The sequence below is a fragment of the Octopus sinensis genome, linkage group LG22, assembly GCF_006345805.1.
Source record: "Octopus sinensis linkage group LG22, ASM634580v1, whole genome shotgun sequence".
NCBI lineage: Eukaryota > Metazoa > Mollusca > Cephalopoda > Octopoda > Octopodidae > Octopus > Octopus sinensis.
In genome coordinates this window covers 23937515-23960838 of record NC_043018.1, presented here as the reverse complement: position 1 = coordinate 23960838, position 23324 = coordinate 23937515, and the positions used below count along the sequence as shown (strand labels likewise).

At 38.3% G+C, this 23324-nt stretch overlaps 1 protein-coding gene across 13 annotated transcripts in view; it reads left to right on the top strand.

Moving 5' to 3' along the window:
- Positions 1–23324, top strand: part of LOC115223204 (caspase-8) — a 45348-nt gene that overhangs the window by 3024 nt on the left and 19000 nt on the right. For 8 of the 13 annotated variants that reach the window (XM_036512127.1, XM_036512125.1, XM_036512128.1 and 5 more), the window contains exons 2-7: positions 11056–11365; positions 14135–14349; positions 18113–18175; positions 19769–19813; positions 20967–21011; positions 21965–22009. In XM_036512127.1, coding sequence (XP_036368020.1) covers positions 11056–11365; positions 14135–14349; positions 18113–18175; positions 19769–19813; positions 20967–21011; positions 21965–22009 — 723 coding nt within the window. The remainder of the gene's footprint in view (positions 1–11055; positions 11366–14134; positions 14350–18112; positions 18176–19768; positions 19814–20966; positions 21012–21964; positions 22010–23324) is intronic. The other 5 variants (XM_036512131.1, XM_036512130.1, XM_036512132.1 and 2 more) reach the window with 1 other exon arrangement.

The window sequence follows — 23324 nt, the reverse complement described above, 5'->3', positions numbered from 1 at the left end:
GTGTGCCCGCTGGAGAAAACGATAGCACCGGAGGCTGTAACGAAGGAGTGGAAAGATACGTGTGTGGAGGAGGGAGAAGTGCAGGAGGAAACGAAAGCAGTGGAAGCGCAAACGGAGGAGCAGCTAATTGAGGATGTGGAAGAAGAACGTGCAAGTGCAGAGGATGAAAGAACAGAAGATAGGAAGAGAACAAGGGTGGAATCACCACCGAAAGTTCTAAAAAAGAAAAAAATCAAAAGCAAGATAACAGAAGAAAAAGAAGAGAGAACATGCAAAGAAAAGGAAGTAAAAGAGAAGGCGAGAGAGCAGACAATGACAGAGGCTGACCAAGAATGGGAGACAAAAGTGAAAGAGCAGTTGGAAGCTTGTAAAAAGGGAAGAAGACCTGTAGGAAAAAACCTGAAAGCATTCGTGATGTATATCAAAGACACAGAAGTGGAAAAAAGACTTGCAGGTAGGAAAGTATTGAACAGGGTGAAGTTGCCAAAACTGTATGGTGACAATGTGAAAAGGGGTAGTTATAGAAAAAGAGACATTTACAAAATTGAAAAGGATATTTAATGCTGTTTATGTAGCGCAATATGTACGTTATGACAATTTGCCAAATGTGATAGACCAGATGGAATTGATAGAGTATATGACGGACGAACGTCCAATATAAAAGAACTGGAATATACGAGGGACGTTCAATAAGTAATGCCTCTGACCTACTTGCAATTGTTTGATCTAGCTGAAATTTTGCATGTGCAATTGCTTATATCTCTATAGATTAAGGGGAAAATTACAGCTCTGAACTAATTGTGGTTTCAGATTTACAGGTGTTTGAACTGAGTCAAGTGTGAAATGGAGCCTGTTGAGTGTCGAGCAGTGATCCGGTTTTTATATTTGAAAGGACGCACACCACGGGAGACTTTTGATGAAATGAAAGTAACTTATGGTGATGATGCCCCATCATATGACCTTGTAAAACGCTGGCATCATGAATTCAAACATGGTCGGAACTCTGTGGAAACAGCTCCCAGATCTGGTCGCCCCCTTCTTCCATTGATGAGGCATCTGTCCGTCAAGTTGAGGCTGCCATTTTGGAAGATCGACGCATAACTATTCACCAAATAGCCCATGAGGTCAAGATTAGTACCGGGTCTGTGGAAACTATCATTCATGACAATTTGCATATGCAAAAGGTGTCTGCCAGATGGATTCCCAGGTTGCTCACATCTTTCCAGAAGCAAGAACGCGTTGAGTGCTCGAGGATGAATTTGGGGATATGCCAAGAAGATGAGTCAAATTTTTTCAAAAGACTGATTACACAGGATGAAACCTGGGTCCATCACTATGATCCAGAGACCAAAGCCCAGTCAATGCAGTGGAAGCACCGTGACTCACCTCCTCCAAAGAAGGCAAGGGTGCAGCGCTCCGCTGGCAAGGTCATGCTCACAGTCTTCTGGGACCAGGACGGAGTAGTGATGATAGATTTCCTGGCAAAGGGTACCACAATTATAGGAGCATATTATGCTTCACTTTTGAGGAAATTAAGAGAAGCTATCAAAATCAAGAGGCGGGACAAGATCAGCAAAGGCATCCTCCTCCTGCAGGACAACGCTCCGGTCCACAACTCGCTGTCGCCAGATCAGAAGCACAGGCGTGCGGCTATGAACTCCTCCCCCATCCTCCTACTCTCCTGACCTTGCACCCTCTGATTTTCACCTCTTCCCAGCCATGAAGTTGTTTTTGAAAGGAAAGTGTTTTCCAAATGATGCAGCCTTGATTTCTGAAGTCACGTCGTGGTTGAAGGACCAAGCTGGGGTCTTCTACAAAAACGGTCTCCAGAGCTGCATCACACGATGAGAGAAATGCGTAACTCTGGGTGGTTCCTAGGTAGAAAAAGACTAATAACTGTGCCAAGTTTCGTTGCTCTACTGCTATGGGAAGTGGGTCAGGGGCATTACATATTGAACGCCCCTCGTATGTAATGTTAAAATGTAAAATTGTATTTTAAACGAAACTGCGAGTTTTGGGGGGCTCGTAAGCCGTTCCATCCAACTCATTACACATAATTCATCTTCATTTCATATTTTATTTTTTACTTTATGTACCCCACGTCCCGTCTTGTAATGTCCCCTCTGCATTCGGGCCATCGTGCCCATAATAAAGATATAATATCACCGGCTGACCGGTGTCTGCTACTCTAGGCCGATGAAGGACAACGATCCTGAAACACGTGTCCCTAGATGCAGTTCCGGCAGCCGGGGGTGTTTGTCTCCCCTTCGTAAATGTATATAAGGACACAGGGAAAAATGTGTCCAAGCCATCAGGAGGCGTTCGATGCTTCCTAGGGCTATACAGCGGTGGTGTACCCCCTACTGTCACGTTCTTGTTAGATTGACAGTATACAACCATTCTATATATATATATTAGCAGTATCGCCCGGCGTTGCTCGGGTTTGTAAGGGAAATAACTATATAAGCATTTTTAGAGAGTTATAGCCAAAAAATAGCAAAAAAAATGCATTGAAAACGGAAAAAAATTTATGGTAAATTTTTTTTTAAATCGTTGACTCATCGCAGACATTTTCTGTTTTGGTGTCTTGAAGCCATGAAGTCGTTGTTCTAAAAGAACGCTGGTCTCCTTGACAACGCTTTACGACGTTGATTTCCTTACACTCCCTTCCCCACAGCTTCACGAGAGAGGGAAGAAGGGGGAGAAGCAACACAGGTGTAGGCGTAACCATGGACGCCAACTCCGCCGCCATCGACACACGAAAAAATATGCATTAAAATGGAATAAAAAATGATGTTAAATTATTTTTAAAATCGTAGACTCATCGTAGACGCGCGCTAATACTCAGACGGGCTCGATATGAATCACGACTATAAGATACCCGAATTTGGTTAAACTGCACCGCAAAATGTGGGAGTAGTTAGGAATCTAAATCGAAAGGGACAGACACTCACACAACTACAGTTTTATATATATACTAGCAGTATCGCCCGGCGTTGCTCGGGTTTGTAAGGGAAATAACTATATAAGCATTTTTAGAGAGTTACTTCCCTTATAGATGCCAATTCGGGCTTTCTTAGCCATTTCTGTTTTGGTGTCTTCAAGCCATGAAGTCGTTGTTCTAAAAGAACGCTGGTCTCCTTGACAACGCTTTACGACGTTGATTTCCTTACACTCCCTTCCCCACAGCTTCACGAGGGAGGGAAGAAGGGGGAGAAGCAAACAGGTGCAGATGTGAGCGTGGACGCCAACTCCGCCGCCATCGACACACGAAAATTTATGCATTAAAATGGAATAAAAAATGATGTTAAATTATTTTAAAAATCGTAGACTCATCGTAGACGCGCGCTAATAGCCAGACGGGCTCGATATGAATCACGACTATAAGATACCCGAATTTGGTTAAACTGCACCGCAAAATGTGGGAGTAGTTAGGAATCTAAATCGAAAGGGACAGACACTCACACAACTACAGTTTTATATATATACTAGCAGTATCGCCCGGCGTTGCTCGGGTTTGTAAGGGAAATAACTATATAAGCATTTTTAGAGAGTTACTTCCCTTATAGATGCCAATTCGGGCTTTCTTAGCCATTTCTGTTTTGGTGTCTTCAAGCCATGAAGTCGTTGTTCTAAAAGAACGCTGGTCTCCTTGACAACGCTTTACGACGTTGATTTCCTTACACTCCCTTCCCCACAGCTTCACGAGAGAGGGAAGAAGGGGGAGAAGCAACACAGGTGTAGCGTAACCATGGACGCCAACTCCGCCGCCATCGACACACGAAAAAATATGCATTAAAATGGAATAAAAAATGATGTTAAATTATTTTAAAAATCGTAGACTCATCGTAGACGCGCGCTAATAGCCAGACGGGCTCGATATGAATCACGACTATAAGATACACGAATTTGGTTAAACTGCACCGCAAAATGTGGGAGTAGTTAGGAATCTAAATCGTAGGAGAAGACACCAAAACAGAATTGGCTAAGAAAGCCCGAATTGGCATCTATACGGGAAGTAACTCTCTAAAAATGCTTATATAGTTAATTCCCTTACAAACCCGAGCAACGCCGGGCGATACTGCTAGTATATATATATATATATATATATATATATATTGATATACAGGGGTTGGACAAAATAATGGAAACACCTAGCATCATAATTTTGAAATAGCTTCAAGACCGTCAAAAGCTTGTTAACTTTTGTTTTTTGATTTATTATAAAATCGACCTTTTTGTTTTGAAATTTTTTTCCAGCTGATTACTATTTTCGATGACGGAGATTCTGAATATGCCAAAATTTCAAATTTTCTATGAGGCAACTCCAAAATTGATTCATATACTCCTCTCCACCTCATCCCGCTGTCTAAAAAGTGGAAAATGGGTGGGTCACAAGAAAAACATTTACGGAATAGTATTGATAAAAATACTATGAAAATAAGATATCTTTATACGCCATGTTTGTAATTATCGATCTCAAGCACACGTTTTTAAATCAATCTTTTTAAACTAAACAGTTTGAAACTTCTGATACTGGTTGAATGTCTCAAGTTGAACAGGGTTTACTCTTAACGTTTTTGACAAAATTTTGTATTTTAGAAGTTACTTCGTGTTAAAGTTATATTTGGGTAATTTTAACCAATCAATGACGAGTATTCAGCTGACGAAAGTTACTGTGGCTGTTTGCGAACAACTTCCGGGTCCATTGACAAAACGATGTATCTTCGTCAACAGAAAAATTTAAACTGAAAATCTCCCCTAAAAAAAACCCTTCTTTGATAACCAGAGATGTTTTTATAGCAACAAATATGAGAATGTGTCAATCCGTCCGTCCGTCCATTCCCCCACAATATTAGGCAGAAATTACAGAGTGACAATGGCTAAATGCGTGTTTGATAAGTGCCAATACACGAAACTCTCAGCTTTTGACTTATTCTCTAACTTCTGCCGATGATATATATACATATATATATGTGTAAAAAAATCTGGACGTATATCAACACACACACACACACAACACACACACATGCACGCTCGCTCGCGCGTGCGCAGAGGGGAAGTCATACCTACAGATGTGTAACACTCGCCGACTTTGTTGCCTCATAACTTCCAGAAAAATGGATACTTTTTAACGAAAATTTCAACAAATACCGCTTAAATGCTGTGGATTCAGAGTATATAGGGATTTATGGGCAACATTTTTTCTGAGGATGTAGGGAGCAGAGTTTCGGAAAATTCACACGATCTGACTTTTTTCCCCTCATAACTTTTAGGAAAATGGATATCTTTTGATGAAATTTTATGGAAATACCTTTCAAACGGTATAGATTATGATTCTAAAGAAATTTGCGGGAAAAATTTTTTCTGAGTAGGTGAGGAGAAGAGTTTCGAAACAGAAAGACCAAATAAGTGCAAACTACTCCGTTTTGAACGGGATTTTCCCAAGTTTTTTTTTAACCACAGCCTTCGAAAAGGTGGTAGGTGGGGGAATTTTATGACCGATTTTCGCCAGTGTTTTTGCTCTTCAAAACCATGGGAGGAACCTTTTCGGTAACAAAAATATTTAAAAATTGTTAATATTTTCAGAGGAAAAAGTGAGTGATTTAAGAGAGATTTGGCTGTTGTTTTTAGCACATCCTAAGACAACCCTTCTCGTTTCTTTCTCAGTCTCGAATGTATTGATGTTTGTCAATATTTTTCTCCCCATAAATTCATTTATATGCTATTAAAAAAACATTTGAAAAATTATGATTTTTTTTGCAACATTATTTCCTACCCCACCCCCATTATTTTTGTTTACAAAATATTGGAGGGCCTGAGAAGGTCATTGCTGGTATTTATCCACAGTGATTTAAAAAAAGCATATAAATGATAATTCGTTTTAATAGCATACTTTTCTGTAAGTATATATATATATATAAATATATATATACATATCTATATTTATCTCTCTCTCTCTCTCTATAAATATATATATATATATAGATAGATGTGTCACGTGATATATATATATATATATCACGTGATCACGTGACGACCAGACCATCAGATGTTGTTACACATTGCTGGTCACAATGCATTTGCATTGTTTTATCCTTCGAATGACGCCACCCCGCTGGCTAAGCAAGCAGGCCAACAGAAGAAAGAGTACAGCAGGGATCACCCCCACCCTTGCCGGAGCCTCGTGGAGCTTTTAGGTGTTTTTGCTCAATAAACACAACGCCCTGTCTGGGAATCGAAACCGCGATCCCACGACCACTGGGCCATTGCGCTTCCACCTATATATATATATATATATATATATATATATATATATATATATATATATATATATTGTTATCGCCATATTAATATGGCATTCTTATAGATATAAGAATAATCGCTGCCGTGGTCAGCTCCATGAGGCCACCGCCATCAAGATAGCTATTGATACACGATCTGTATCCATTGTTCGAAGGTTATAATGGATACAGATCGTGTATCAATAACTATCTTGATGGCGGTGGCCTCCTGGAGCTGACCATGGCAGCGATTATTCTTATATCTATAAGAATGCCATATTAATATGGCGATAACAATTAATTTCCAGTAAACGCTGCCATAATCTCTTTTATAGAGACTTAGTAATTTTAATATTTCTATTATTGAAAACAAGTGGATGTATTCCACTGAAACTAGGTAAATATAAGCCTTCGAACAGAGATGTCAGTGGCGACACCTATGTATATATATATATATGTATATATATTTATGTATCATCATCATCATCATCATCATCATTTAACGTCCGCTTTCCATGCTAGCATGGGTTGGACGGTTCAACTGGGGTCTGGGGAGCCCGAAAGCTGCACCAGTCCAGTCAGATCTGGCAGTGTTTCTACAGCTGGATGCCCTTCCTAACGCCAACCACTCCGAGAGTGTAGTGGGTGATTTTATGTGCCACCAACACAGGTGCCAGACGAGGCTGGCAAACGGCCACGCTCGGATGGTGTTTTTTATGTGCCACCGACACAGGTGCCAGACGAGGCTGGCAGACGGCCACGCTCGGATGGTGTTTTTTATGTGCCACCGACACAGGTGCCAGACGAGGCTGGCAGACGGCCACGCTCGGATGGTGTTTTTATGTGCCACCGACACAGGTGCCAGACGAGGCTGGCAGACGGCCCCGCTCGGATGGTGTTTTTATGTGCCACCGACACAGGTGCCAGATGAGGCTGGCAAACGGCCACGATCGGATGGTGCTTGTTACGTGCCCACAGCACGGAGGCCAGTCGATGCGGTACTGGCTACGGCCACGTTCGGATGGTTTTCTTATGTGCCATGTGCCACCGGCACTGGTACCACAAAGATACAAATTCCATTGATGTTCATCTATTTTGATTTGTTTTGATTTTCACTTGCCTCAACAGGTCTTCACAGTGTCACAAGAAGGAAGGTATGCACAGGTGGACTGACTACGTCCCAGGTAGGGGCCATGGGTTATGGCCTGACTAGTCTTGCCGGGTCTTCGGATGGTGTTTTTATGTGCCACCGACACAGGTGCTAGATGAGGCTGGCGAACGGCCACGATCGGATGGTGTTTGTCATGTGCCCACCGCACTGACTACGGCACTGATGGATTTCTTGTGTGCCACAGGCACTGGTACCACAAGATACAAATTCCATTGATGTTCATCTATTTTGTCTATTTTGATTTTATTTTATTTTATTTTATTTTCACTTGCCTCAACCGGTCTTCACAAGTGTCACAAGAAGGAAGGTATGCACAGGTGACTGACTAGTCTTGCCGGGTCTTCGGAAGGTGTTTTTATGTGCCACCGACACAGGTGCCAGATGAGGCTGGCGATGTATATATGTATATATATATATGTATATATATTTATGTATATATGTATATATATATATGTATATATATTTATGTATATATGTATATATATATGTATATATATTTATGTATATATGTATATATATATATATATGTATATATATTTATGTATATATGTATATATATATATATGTATATATATTTATGTATATATGTATATATATATGTATATATATTTATGTATATATGTATAATATATATATATGTATATATGTATATATATATATATATATATATATATGTATATATATATATATATGTATATATATATATATATATATGTATATATATATATATATATAGTATATATATATATATAGTATATATATATATATATGTATGTATATATATATATATATATATAGATATATATATATATATATATATATAAAATGATATACACAGTTATTCCTTGCCATATCGCGGTTCACCGATCACGGTTTATTATTTAAGCTCACGTCGATTCCTCCGTAGAGTTGTTTTGCATTTATAATATAAGATATATACAAATTAGAAAGAGAAAACAAATAAAGTACAGTTTCTACTTTACGGATTTTCACCTATCGCCGGGGGAGGGGTTGGAACATGACACCCACAATAGTCAGGGACTAAAATGGATTGTTTTGTTTCGTCTGAACATAGAATTGCAGATAGGAAATGACTCTTTTTAATTTTTTTTTCCCCATTAAGTTATGTAGCACTCAAACATCATAGCGATTCATGTAACCAAGTGTTTTTAAATGCTTTATGGCAGGAGTGGCTGTGTGGTAAGTAGCTTGCTAACCAACCACATGGTTCCGGGTTCAGTCCCACTGCGTGGCATCTTGGGGGCAAGTGTCTTCTGCTATAGCACCGGGCCGACCAATGCCTTGTGAGTGGATTTGGTAGACGGAAACTGAAAGAAGCCTGTCGTATATATATATATATATATATGTATATATATATGTATATGTATGTATATATATGTATATATATATATATATATATATATATATTATATATATATATATATATATATATATTATATATATATATATATATATATATATGTGTGTGTGTGTGTGTGTGTGTGTTTGTCCCCCTAGCATGGCTTGACAACCGATGCTGGTGTGTTTACGTCCCCGTCACTTAGCAGTTCGGCAAAAGAGACCGATAGAATAAGTACTGCGCTTGCAAAGAATAAGTCCCGGGGTCGATTTGCTCGACTAAAGGCGGTGCTCCAGCATGGCCGCAGTCAAAATCACTGAAACAAGTAAAAGAAAAGAAAAGAATAAAGAATGAGATACGTGGAGAATCTCCGCAATGTCTCACATTGTGTAACATGACTTATTTTTTTTATTAAATTCTTGAGTTGTTCATTATCAATGACTCTAGGCCTGCCAGAATGTTCATGATCTTCCAGGTCAAAATTTTCGGTTCTAATCCTAGCGAACCACTTATGAACAGTACTTTCAGCTATGACGCCATCTCCATAAACAGCACATATTTTCTTTGTTATTTGTGCAGTGTTTTTGCCTTTCTGAAAAAATAAGAGCATCAAATGATGAAAAGGGATTTAATTTTCCTTCATTTTCAATTTTATTGTAAGAATAGTAGAACTCTTTACTCTTTTACTTGTTTCAGTCATTTGACTGTGGCCATGCTGGAGCACCGCCTTTAGTCGAGCAAATCGACCCCAGGACTTATTCTTTGTAAGCCCAGTACTTATTCTATCGGTCTGTTTTGCCAAACCGCTAAGTTACAGGGACGTAAACACACCAGCATCGGTTCTTTAGCGATGTTGGGGGGGGGGCAAACACAGACACACAAACACACACACACACATATATATATACATATATACGACGGGCTTCTTTCAGTTTCTGTCTACCAAATCCACTCACAAGGCTTTGGTCAGCCTGAGGCTATAGCAGAAGACACTTGCCCAAGGTGCCATGCAGTGGGACTGAACCTGGAACCATGTGGTTCATAAGCAAGCTACTTACCACACAGCCACTCCTAAATAATCCATACAAAATTCAAAGAGAAACATGTATTGTGATCTCTTCTTCCAGAAAATATATACATGTCATATGCTCCTGTCACATGATAAAGTAGATCACATGGTTAATCATCAACTGAAAAATGCTACAAACTTTTTTACCAACCCAATAGATAGGTAGATGCTAATGTATGATTAAGAAGCATGTGGTCTTGGGTTCAGCCCCATTGTGCAGCACCCAAGTTAACCAAAGCCTTGTGTGTAGACATGCATACAAACACACACACACACACACACACACATGAGCAGATGCTGAAAAGTTCTTGGCTTTGAGTAAAAGATAAGGATCAGTTAATTATGATTTTATTCAACATATTCCCCTCTCAGATTCACACACTTATTGCCACGGTCCTTCAGTTTTTCTAAGCCCTGTAAAAGTACTTTGAAGGTTGGGCCTCCAACCAAGCCTTTCATGATACCCTTAAAGCCAGGAACTTTTCAGCATTCCCTAATACACACACACACACACACACACACACACACACACACACACACACACACTCACTCACATTCTTACAAGGTGACGACATAACCACACACACACTTTCATGTACACATGCACTCTCTCTCTCCCTCTCTCTCTCTCTCACATACACACACACACACACACATGTATATATGAGGAGCTTATTTTAGTTTCTGTTTACCAAACCCACTCACAAGGCTTTGGTTAGCCTGGGGTATAGTGGAAGACACTTGCCAAGGCCCTGCATAATGTAACCACATGCTTGTGAAATGATCTTCGTAACCACTCAACCATATCTGGGCTTCATTATTAGCTATTTTATGTATGTATATATATATATATATATTATATATATATATTATATATATATATATATTATATATATATATATATATATATATTATATATATATATATAGATATATATATATATAAGTATTTGAGTGAATTATCCTAGTATGGATAATTCGGTTAACCGATACCCGGGTAGCAAATTTACGTCAGAAAACACGGTTGAAGCTACATGCCACTTGCTTTCGTGTGGAAATTTGTCTGTTTTTTTAAAGGAATTTTGTTAAATCGTCGTTCGACTCCATTCTTTCATTTATATATATATATATATATATATATATATATTCTTATTTTTGTTTCTCTTTACCAGATACGATAATGATGGATGTTGACCACAATCTAAGTTCTGCTTTAGTCAAAATAGCTGAAAACCTTCGAGAGAGGGATGTAAGTTATTTGAAGTTCCTGTGCCATGATATCTTACCAGCAGGAGAAATAGAAAAGCATAATGGCTTAAATATAATCGATGCACTTTCAAACTACCATATTATCACTTCAAATGACTACAAATTTTTATTAAAATGTCTCAAGAAAATTCATAGGATTGATTTATTGAAAATATTGAATTCTGGTTCGTCTAACATTGATGATTTTGAACCAAATGAATTAAATCCTTTTAGGTAAGTTGCTTTTCAGTTTTTTTCTTTTCTCTTTATTTTCTTTTTATGGAGATGCACTTGCATAGCGAGTGACTTGATCTGAGATCATGTGCTGGAACGAAAACAATTGCAGTGTGGAAGGTGCTTATAAGCCATTTAAGAAACACACAAGACCGTTAGATTCACTTCGACATTTAAATTTAATTTGTCAAAATATTTGTGTGTTTCTTAATTGGCTTATAAACACTTTCCACACTGCAATTGTCTTTATTTTCTGTTAAAATGAAAAAAAAAAAAACTGAAATAAATGAATTGAAGAAAAGAATGTTTAGATTGACACTCAGAATATTGTGGCTCATCTGTTAATTAGGTGAGTCATAAACTGCCTCACCACCAGCAATATTTTTAACCCTTTTGTTACCCACCCAGCTGAAACCTGCTCTGGCTCTGTAGTACAAATGTCTTGTTTTCAAAAGTTTTGAATTAAAATCTTCCACCAAACCTTAATAACAATTTACGTTCCTAACACTAGCTTAATGATAACTAAGTTATTTTACTAAATTCTTTGTTATATTTAAAGTAATTGAAAGAAATACAGAGCATCTCAAAATATATACAGTAATGAAAGGGTTAAATATCTTTAACATATGTATCTTTGACCCATTAGCATTTGAAACAGCGATATCTGGCCCAAATATTCTACCTGTTTTATGTTTAAACTAGCCAGATCTGACCTCTCACACCTACCCTGCAGTGTCATTCTGAAAGCAAACAATTGCATCATCGAAATCTCTTAAAGAATCTTGCAAACCAGATGCAAAAACAAAATGTGAATAAAAAAGCATTACATTTGAAAGTGTAATCCGAATGCTAAGGGGTTAAAGATAAACTCCATATAACCCAGTTTTACCTGTTTTAGGCATAAGCCCTTACTCACTCTTCATTCTGAAACTATCAAGTGACATGTGATATGGAGCCAGGTTCAAGCATCACCTATGGATTTTGAGGATCAAACATGTTTTGAATTGCCTGTCTTCTCTTAGTTTAGCTTAAGCTCATTGCCCACTATGGAACATCAGCTATTAATGATTGACTTTTCTTCACCGTTCTCTACTTTGGGCTAGCTTTTCTGCATCTCTCTATTTGGATCACTGTTTCCTTTGGGTTTTGCCATACTGCATCAAGATATTAGGTTGTTTCACATGAAATGTCGTATTTGAAAGGTAACAATAAAATGTTTCAGAAGTGTTAGAGAACTGATTTCTTTGATCAAAGTATGATCCATGTTCATTTATGACATTCAGCCAACGTTTCTCTATGTCATATATTCCATCTTTAACCCTTTAGTGTTTAAACCGGCCATACCAGGCCAAAATTGTCTTTCTGTTTTATGCTCAAACCTGCCAGCTCTGACCTCTCACACCTACCCTACAAAGTCATTCTAAAAATAAACAGGGACATCGTCAAAATCTTGGAGTTACAAGATGCTGTACAATTAATTTAAAACAATGTAATTAAACAGGCTTTACATTTGACAGATTAATCTGAATACTAAAGGGTCAAAAAGAAATTCATCTTTTGCTGTGATAAACTGTCCAAATGCTTCAATTCTCTATTTAAGAATATTTTATTGTTTATAAAAAGTTCAAATTGCTTATATAAGTGATGATCAGTAGGAGAGATATCAAGGGAATAGGGAAGATGTTGCAAAATTTCGTATTTCAGGCTTTGCTACTTTTTGACCATGTGGGGACATGTATTGTTGTGGAGCAAAATTGGGCCAACTCTATTCACTAGTCTGGGTTGCTTCTTTTTCAAATTCTCATGCATACTATCAATTTCCTGGCAATACAATGTTGCTGTTACCATTTTTCCTTTTTAGGGTGCAATGGTGGGTTTGGGTAGTGTTTAGGTGACTCTCCTGCATCTAATCACTCTCCTGTTCTCCCACTGTTATCAAAGAGTATCCATTTCTCATCACAAGTAATGTTTTGATGCAAAAATGGTCTTTTTCTAGCCAAGAAAGCAATAAGGAGCACGATTCAAGGCATCTGTTTTTTTGGAATCTCGTTCAGTTGATGTGGAACAAACCTATCCATTTTCTTGACTTTTCCAATTTTTTACAGGTGTCCAAAAACAGTTGTGCAAGATGTTTGGAGTTCTGATGAAAGTTTTTGAAACTTTGTTCTCAGATTTTGTTCAACCAAAGTATTTAATCCATCATGCCAAATAAGTGATTTTGGCCTACCCTTGGAACCATCTCTGAACAGTTCTGATGTCAATAAAACCATTAACAAAGGCCTGCTTGATATTTCGTAGAGCTTCTGCGGCAGAGTGGCCCACTTTGTATTCATACGGGAAAATCACTCTAAATAGTTTGGTTGTTATCATTTTCATAAGGCCTCCTCTCTCTCTCTTTTGGAGAGGCACTGAGCAGCTATATGCACACATACACACACGGCAGTAACTTCCACCTACCGAATTCAATCACAAAGCTCCGGTCGGCTCGAGGCTATAGTGGAAGACACCTACCCAAAGTGCCACGCAGTGGGACTGAACCCGAAACCATGTAGCTAGGAAGCAAGCTCCCTAACCACACAGCCATGCCCGCGCCTACTGTGGGTATGAATTTTGTATACCAATATTGTTGGGAAAGAAAAAGAGTCAGGATTAAATACAAAACAGTTTTTAAATGACTGAAATAACAAATTATTAAAAATGTGACATTTCATGTGAAACAACTTAATATTAGCAAAGAAAATAACAGGCTTATTGTTTCATAAATTTCAGATCATTACTCTTTGATTTGGCATTGGATCTGAGATCAGAGGATGTTAAAAAACTGAGGTTTTTTTACCGGAGTCACATAAAAGAAAATAATATTGATGCTTTGTCAATCTTTACTATCTTGCTGGATGCTGATGTTATAAATGAAAGGTCTTTTGGCTCTCTTGTGAATACTTTGTCTTCAATTAACAGAAAAGATTTAGCAAGTAAATTAGAAGGTAAGCAGTTATCCTCTTCTCTTCTCTTCCTATTTCTCTTTTCAAATTATATTTATTTGATTTAATCAGCTTCCGCTGTTTGTTGTTTGAAACAGACATGCTTTCCTAATAAATCACTTCTCTCTAGCATCTTTGAATGAGAAAGAGAGAGAGAGAGAAGAGAGAGAGAGAGAGAGAGAGAATGTGTTTTTTTATGTGTGCTTGTCTATGTGTGGGTGTAGGTGTTCAATGTGGTGGATTGATCTACTAGAAATAGCTGCCAAATATCACTGAAAACCACACCCTACTAACTTAAAAAAAACATATGATATTTTGATTAATGTAGTTATGGATATATAAATTAATGGAATGGTCACAGGTGGAATGCAAGCAGAATTACAATCTGCTTGATCTGAGCTGACCCAGCACTAAACAACAATAATGACATGTTTTAACACTTTCACTACCATATTTCTGTGTATATATATGTAGGAGTGGCTGTGTGGTAAGAAGCTTGCTTCCCAACCACATGGACGAGTGTCTTCTACTATAGTCTTAGGCCGACCAAAGCCTTGTGAGTGAATTTGGTAGACAGAAACTGAAAGAAGCCCATTGTAGGGATGAGGTGGTGAAGTATGACCTTTGAGCATTGGGCCTCACAGAGGCCTCTGGAGATATGCTGTGAGACGGAGAAGACCCGGCAAATCAAGTGTGATCACAGCTGTAGTCTATACCAGTGTCGCATAACCAGCCCACTCAAAAAGTACCTTTGAATCATAGGGTGACATGCTGTGCTTGAGAAGACCTATTGAGTCAAGTACATCATCAACACCAAGATCAAATCAAATCAAACCACAATCAATTGAAAATTGTAGTTGTGGCTGATACCAGCTCTACCTATCTGGCCCCCTGTGCCGGTGGCACATAAAAGCACCGTCCAAATGTGGTTGATGCCAGCTCCCCTCTGGCTCCCATGCTGGTGGCACATAAAAGCACCATCCAATCGTGGTCAATGCCAGCTTCTTATGGCCCCTGTGCCATTGGCACGTAAAAAGCACCCACTACACTCTCAGAGTGGTTGGCATTACCTAGGTGACCAAGTTAGTAGCAGGGGTGGATGCTCTGAAAGTGTAGTTGCTAGAATAAGAATAACCTGGGCAAAGTTCAGAGAGCTCCTTCCTCTGCTAGTGACAAAGGGCCTCTTGCTCAGAGTAAAAGGTAGACTGTATGACACACATGTATGAACAGCCATGCAACAAGGCAGTGAAACATGGGCTGTGACTGCTGAGGTCATGTGTAAGCTTGCAAGGAATGAAGCCAGTATGATTCACTGGATGTGTAATGTCAGTGTGCTTACTCAACAGAGTGTAAGTGCCTCGAGAGAAAAGTTGAACCTAAGTAGCATCAGATGTGGTGCAAATAGATGAGGATAGCTGCGAGAAAAAGTGTCACACCCTAGCGGTTGAGGGAAACTGTGGAAGAGGTAGACCCACGAAGACCTGGGATGAGGTGGTGAAGCACACCTTTCAAACATTAGGCCTCACCGAGGCAATGACTAGTGGCCGAGATCTTTGGAAATATGCTGTGCTTGAGAAAACCCAGCAAGCCAAATGAGACCATAACCCGTGGCCTATGCCAGCGGTGTAACCAGCCTACTTATGCTACTTATAATAGATTGAGATAGATTCATGGTGGCAGATAGAGAGTAGGAGAGTTGCTGATCTAAAAGTTGAGTTATTTCTCAGAGCAAATTATATTTTTTATTATTATTTATGGATGACATTATCTGTGGGACATAAATTTTGAAAATCAAATTAATTTTTCTCAAGGACACACCATTTCCAACCCTTTTTGGGTTAATCACGCATACATAACCACTTGCAGTCACATGTATATATGTGTATATATATAACCAATGTTGGTTTGATTATGTCCCTATGACTTAGCAATTTGGTAAGTATGACTGATAAAATAAGTACCTGACTTAAAGTAAAAGTACTTGCATTGATTTTTTTTTTAACTAAACCAGGGATTCTCAACCATTTTTTATCTATGGACCCCTTTGGTTACTATTTTATTCTGGTGGCCCTTGAAGTCATTCAATGTTTAAAAGTTAGTTTTATAGAAATTCCTATTTTGTTTTTCTCACATTAACTTGTGTAGGTCGAACTATGTAAAATGTTAGAGAAAGAAACCCAGCTGTTTCTTGCAATACATACCAATACTCACATCTAAAGCAAAATTTTTCCAGGGGCCCTTAAAATACTACTGTGGATACCCAATTTTCTGTTTTATTATGTGCTGGTAGCATGTAAAAAGCATGGGTACTGGTGCTGGTGTCACATAAAAAGCACTTGTGCTGGTACCATGTTAAAAGCACTGGTGCTGGTGTCACAGTAAAAGCACTGGTGCTGGTACCATGTAAAAGGCATTGGTGCTGGTGCCACATAAAAGCACTGGTGCTGGTACCATGTAAAAGGCATTGGTGCTGGTGCCACATAAAAGCACTGGTACTGGTACCATGTAAAAAGCATTGGTGCTGGTGTCACATAAAAAGCACTGGTGCTGGTGTCACATAAAAGCACTGGTACTGGTACCATGTAAAAAGCATTGGTGCTGGTGTCACATAAAAAGCACTGGTGCTGGTGTCACATAAAAGCACTGGTGCTGGTACCATGTAAAAGGCATTGGTGCTGGTGCCACATAAAAGCACTGGTACTGGTACCATGTAAAAAGCATTGGTGCTGGTGTCACATAAAAAGCACTGGTGCTGGTGTCACATAAAAGCACTGGTACTGGTACCATGTAAAAAGCATTGGTGCTGGTGTCACATAAAAAGCACTGGTACTGGTACCATGTAAAAAGCACTGGTGCTGGTGCCACATAAAAGCACTGGTACTGGTACCATGTAAAAAGCACTGGTGCTGGTGCCACATAAAAGCACTGGTACTGGTACCATGTAAAAAGCATTGGTGCTGGTGTCACATAAAAAGCACTGGTGCTGGTGCCACATAAAAGCACTGGTACTGGTACCATGTAAAAAGCATTGGTGCTGGTGTCACATAAAAAGCACTGGTGCTGGTGCCACATAAAAGCACTGGTACTGGTACCATGTAAAAGGCATTGGTGCTGGTGCCACATAAAAGCACTGGTACTGGTACCATGTAAAAAGCATTGGTGCTGGTGTCACATAAAAAGCACTGGTACTGGTACCATGTAAAAAGCATTGGTGCTGGTGTCACATAAAAAGCACTGGTGCTGGTGCCACATAAAAGCACTGGTACTGGTACCATGTAAAAAGCATTGGTGCTGGTGTCACATAAAAAGCACTGGTGCTGGTGCCACATAAAAGCACTGGTGCTGGTGCCACATAAAAGCACTGGTACTGGTACCATGTAAAAAGCATTGGTGCTGGTGTCACATAAAAAGCACTGGTACTGGTACCATGTAAAAAGCACTGGTGCTGGTGCCATGTAAGAAGCATCCGGTACACTCTGTAAAGTGGTTGGCATTAGGAAGGGCATCCAGACGTAGCGTCCATGCCAGAACAGACAATGAGACCTGGTGTAACCCCTGTCCTTGCCAGTTCCTGTCAAACTCTCCAGTCCATGTCAGCATGTAAAATGAACATTAAATAAAGAAAATATAAAAACAAGATTCTAACTATGTTATGTGATGTTAAAATAAAAGATGAAAATATAAAATACAAGAATCAGGTGTTTTTGTTACACAAAATCTTTTCAATCAATAAATGTTACTTTAAAATTGTTTTCCTTTTATATAGAATACTGTCGACCTCCAGTTGAACAGAGAAGAGGGCCCATTCCAGAAAGTTGTGGGAGAGAAGGTGAGGAATTGTTTTATGCTTTGATATGTTATCTATCTTCCATATGTTTCAGTTATTGGAAAGAAGAATTTAGAAATTTCGAGGGAGCATGAAATAACTCTTATTTTTTCTTTTTTTGTTTTGGAATGGTTTACCTTGGATCAAATAAAGCTATAGATAATAGCATGTGAATATTAGTTTAACTTAATTTCTTTCAATTAATTTTAAATATAACAGAGAATTTAGTAGAATAACTAAGTTATCAATAAGCAAGTGTTAGAAACATAAACTGTGACTTAGGTTTGGTACAAGATTTTAATTCAAAACTTATGAAAACAAGACATTTGTACTAGAGAGCCAGAGGCAGTTGCAGCTGGGTTGGTGTTGAAAGGGTTAAAAAAACATTTTTACATGGTACAAGCATTAGAGAGGTTGTCAAGTCCTTGGTTGGACAGGACTTAAGGAACCTTTCAATCCTACTTCTCTGCATGTTTACCAGTTACTGTAAAGGGTGGGTTGGGGGAGCTTTTGCCATAGCATCAGCACAGAAAGAGTTCCCTTGTACACTGTAAGTGTAAACAGTACTCACTACCCTTAACCCTTTAGTGTTCAGATTATTCTATCAAACATAATGCTTATTGATTCCCATTGATTTGAATTAATCATGCATTATCTCATATCTTCAAGATCTTGATGGTGTAATTACTTAATGTAGAATAACATTGTAGGGTAGGTGTGAGAGCTTGGATCTGGTCAGTTTGAACATAAAACAGATTAGCTATTTTGGCCGGATATGGCCGGTTTAAATACTAAAGGGTTAAAGCTGTACTCACTACTTTAATTGCTCTCAAATATATGCATACATGATCGCTGCAACTGATTAATCGACGCCATCTCTTGATTGTTCTCTGATACATAAGCAGTACAGATGTAACCTTTTAATCCTGTGAGGGATCTACACTCTTTTGCACAGGTGTGGTAATGATGGACACCCCTTACAGCAAGTGTTCATAGGGTTATCACCCACACTGATACATTCTCTTTTACTCTCTTTTACTTGTTTCAGTCATTTGACTGCGGCCATGCTGGAGCACCGCCTTTAATCGAGCAACTCGACCCCAGGACTTATTCTTTTGTAAGCCCAGTACTTATTCTATCGGTCTCTTTTGCCGAACCGTTAAGTAATGGGGACATAAACACACCAGCATCGGTTGTCAAGCAATGCTAGGGGGACAAACACAGACACACGAACACACACACACACATATATATATATATATATATATATATATATATATATATATATATATATATATATACATACACACAACGGGCTTCTTTCAGTTTCCGTCTACCAAATCCACTCACAAGGCTTTGGTCGGCCCGAGGCTATAGTAGAAGATACTTGCCCAAGGTGCCACACAGTGGGACTGAACCCGGAACCATGTGGTTGGTTAGCGAGCTACTTGCCACACAGCCACTCCTGCGCCTATATTTCTTTATTTTCCTTTTCTTTTTCTTTTTCTAATTTGCATTTATATTTTTTTATCTCTGTATTTTTTGGTATTGTGATCGCTATGATGTTGTCTAATATAGAATTTCTCTAATATGCAGGCCCAAGAAGATGCTCGCCTTCCGAAGAATCTTCATGCCGTGAATGTGAGAATCTATTTTGTATTTCATGTTTTTACTTTTCTAAGCTAAATAAAATATTTTGATAAAATATATAATGCCTGTGGTATGCATAATATATGAATCTTTATGTTCATTCACACACATCATCAACATCGCTCTAACATGCAATTTTCCATGCTTGCATGGGTTGGCTGAAGTTTATTGAAGCAAATTTTATTGAGGCTGAAGTTTATTGAGGCAGATGCTCTTCCTGTCATCAATCCTTATCTGTTCCCAAGTAAGGTAATTTTTCCCCATGGCTAGACATATTTTTGCAGAATATTGGAAATGAATTATATTCTCTTACAACAATCATGTTATTTCATGACAAGAAGACACATACCTTTAATATGCAGGGGAAGCACCAATACTGCACTTTTCGAGTATTACATACTCTTTTTACTCTTTACTCTTTTACTTGTTTCAGTCATTTGACTGCGGCCATGCTGGAGCACCGCCTTTAGTCGAGCAAATCGACCCCGGGTCTTATTCTTTGTAAGCCCAGTACTTATTCTATCAGTCTCTTTTGCCGAACCGCTAAGTGACGGGGACGTAAACACACCAGCATCGGTTGTCAAGCAATGCTAGGGGGACAAACACAGACACACAAACACACACACATACATATATATACATATACACGACAGGCTTCTTTCAGTTTCCGTCTACCAAATCCACTCACAAGGCTTGGTTGGCCCGGGGCTATAGCAGAAGACACTTGCCCAAGATGTCACGCAGTGGGACTGAACCCGGAACCATGTGGTTTGTAGACAAGCTACTTACCACACAGCCACTCCTGCGCCTATGTGAGAATTTATTTATTTTGTATTTCAAGTTCATAATAATGCAGCAAGTTTTAGAAAAACCTCTATATTTCAGGCTCAGAGGCCTGCCTTCAGAGGGAAGTAGTCCAAGAAATGTGTATTTACATCAATTTCGTCATTTTATCTTCCTTCTTAGTATGGGTCTTTGCAACTGAAATATCAAGGTTTTTGTAGAACTTTCTGCATTGCTAGAAACTTTTTTTATTTTCCTTTTCTTTTTCTTTTTCTAATTTGCATTTATATTTTTTATCTCTGTATTTTTTGGTATTGTAATCTCTATGATGCTGTCTAATACGAATACCTCTAATATACAGACAGAATGGGAATACTGGAGACCCAAATATCTGCAACACCTTCAAGTGAGAAATATTTATTTTGTATTTCATGTTTTTACTTTTCTAATCTAAATGAAATATTTTAATAAAATATATAAGGCATGTAGAATGTATAATATATGAATCTTTAAGTTCATTCATACACATCATCAGTGTCATCAACATCATTTTAACATGCAATTTTTCATTGGATGAAGTTTACTGAGGCAGATTTTCTACAACCAGATGTCCTTCTAGTCATCAACCCTTACCTGAATCCAAGGAAGGTAATTTTCCCACGTGGTTAGACATGTTTTTGCAGAATATTGGGAATGAATGGTATTCATTTAACAACAATCATGCAATATCATGACAAGGTCACACACACATATCTTTGTTAGAAACCAGTTACTGCCTTGTAGGAAGGCTTGAAACAATAAAAGAGAACATACATACATCTATCTATGAGCATTTCTCTTTGTACCTTTAAACTGATGTCATATGCATAGCAGTTATGCTTATTTATCTACCGTATAAACAACGGATCTCATACTGTTGCACAGTTCAGTATGCAGAGTCCATTGCAATAAAGTACTCACTTGAAAACAAGTAATCATTGTCATTTATGAGAGTGTTGTAGTTCACTTGAAGCATTGTAGTACAGAAGTAGAAAAAGAAAAGGAAAATAAAGACAGTTTCAAATGATGCAGCAAGTTTTAGAAAAACCTTTATATTTCAGGCTCAAAGGCCTACCTTCAGAAGGAAGTAGTCCAAGAAATGTGTATTTACATCAATTTCGTCATTTTATCTTCCTTCTTAGTATGGGTCTTTGCAACTGAAATATCAAGGTTTTTGTAGAACTTTCTGCATTGCTAGAAACTTTCTTTATTTTCCTTTTCTTTTTCTTTTTCTAATTTGCATTTATATTTTTTATCTCTGTATTTTTTGGTATTGTAATCTCTATGATGCTGTCTAATACGAATATCTCTAATATACAGACAGAATGGGAATACTGGAGACCCAAATATCTGCAACACCTTCAAGTGAGAAATATTTATTTTGTATTTCATGTTTTTACTTTTCTAATCTAAATGAAATATTTTAATAAAATATATAAGGCATGTAGAATGTATAATATATGAATCTTTAAGTTCATTCATACACATCATCAGTGTCATCAACATCATTTTAACATGCAATTTTTCATTGGATGAAGTTTACTGAGGCAGATTTTCTACAACCAGATGCCCTTCTAGCCATCAACCCTTACCTGAATCCAAGGAAGGTAATTTTCCCACGTGGTTAGACATGTTTTTGCAGAATATTGGGAATGAATGGTATTCATTTAACAACAATCATGCAATATCATGACAAGGTCACACACACATATCTTTGTCAGAAACCAGTTACTGCCTTGCAGGAAGGCTTGAAACAACTGAAAATAAAAGAGAACATACATACATCTATGTATGAGCGTTTCTCTTTGTGCCTTTAAACTGATGTCATATGCATAGCAGTTATGCTTAATTATGTACCGTATAAACAACAGATCTCATACTGTTGCGCAGTTCAGTATGCTTAGTCTATTGGGATAAAGTACTCACTTGAAAACAAGTAATCATTCTCATTTATGAGAGTGTTGTAGTTCACTTGAAGCATTGTAGTACAGAAGTAGAAAAAGAAAAGGAAAATAAAGACAGTTTCAAACGATGCAGCAAGTTTTAGAAAAACCTTTATATTTCAGGCTCAAAGGCCTGCCTTCAGAGGGAAGTAGTCCAAGAAATGTGTATTTACATTGTAGTGATGCTACTGTGTAAGGTTCAGCGCGCATGCGCAGAATGGGACTACTTCCGGGTGGCCACCGGAAGTCTTCCCCATGCGCATGTGCGGGAAACTGACCCCCTAAGGCACACAGACTCATTCATCTTCTCTGGGCATTTCAGCCATCGTAAACAGACGTGCATTGGTAGTCTCTGATAACCACACCGACTCAGCCGCGGATGACATCGAACCACTTCAACCAACGAACAAGAAGCTGTACAACAGATTTGGCTGTCGTTTTCCCATCAGATATACGTACACCATCACGAATAATAAACAACACTGCTGTCTTTCACCGATAACCTGAATTCGTCTGTTATATCTAACTAAATTGTATGTGACGGGATCGGATCGACACCCTTTCAGTGATACCGATACCAGATCCTGTTACAACATCAATTTTTGTCATTTTATCTTCCTTCTTAGTATGGGTCTTTGCAACTGAAATATAAAGGTTTTTGTAGAACTTTCTGCATTGTTAGAAGCTTTCTTTATTTTCCTTTTCTTTTTTCTTTTTCTAATTTGCATTTATATTTT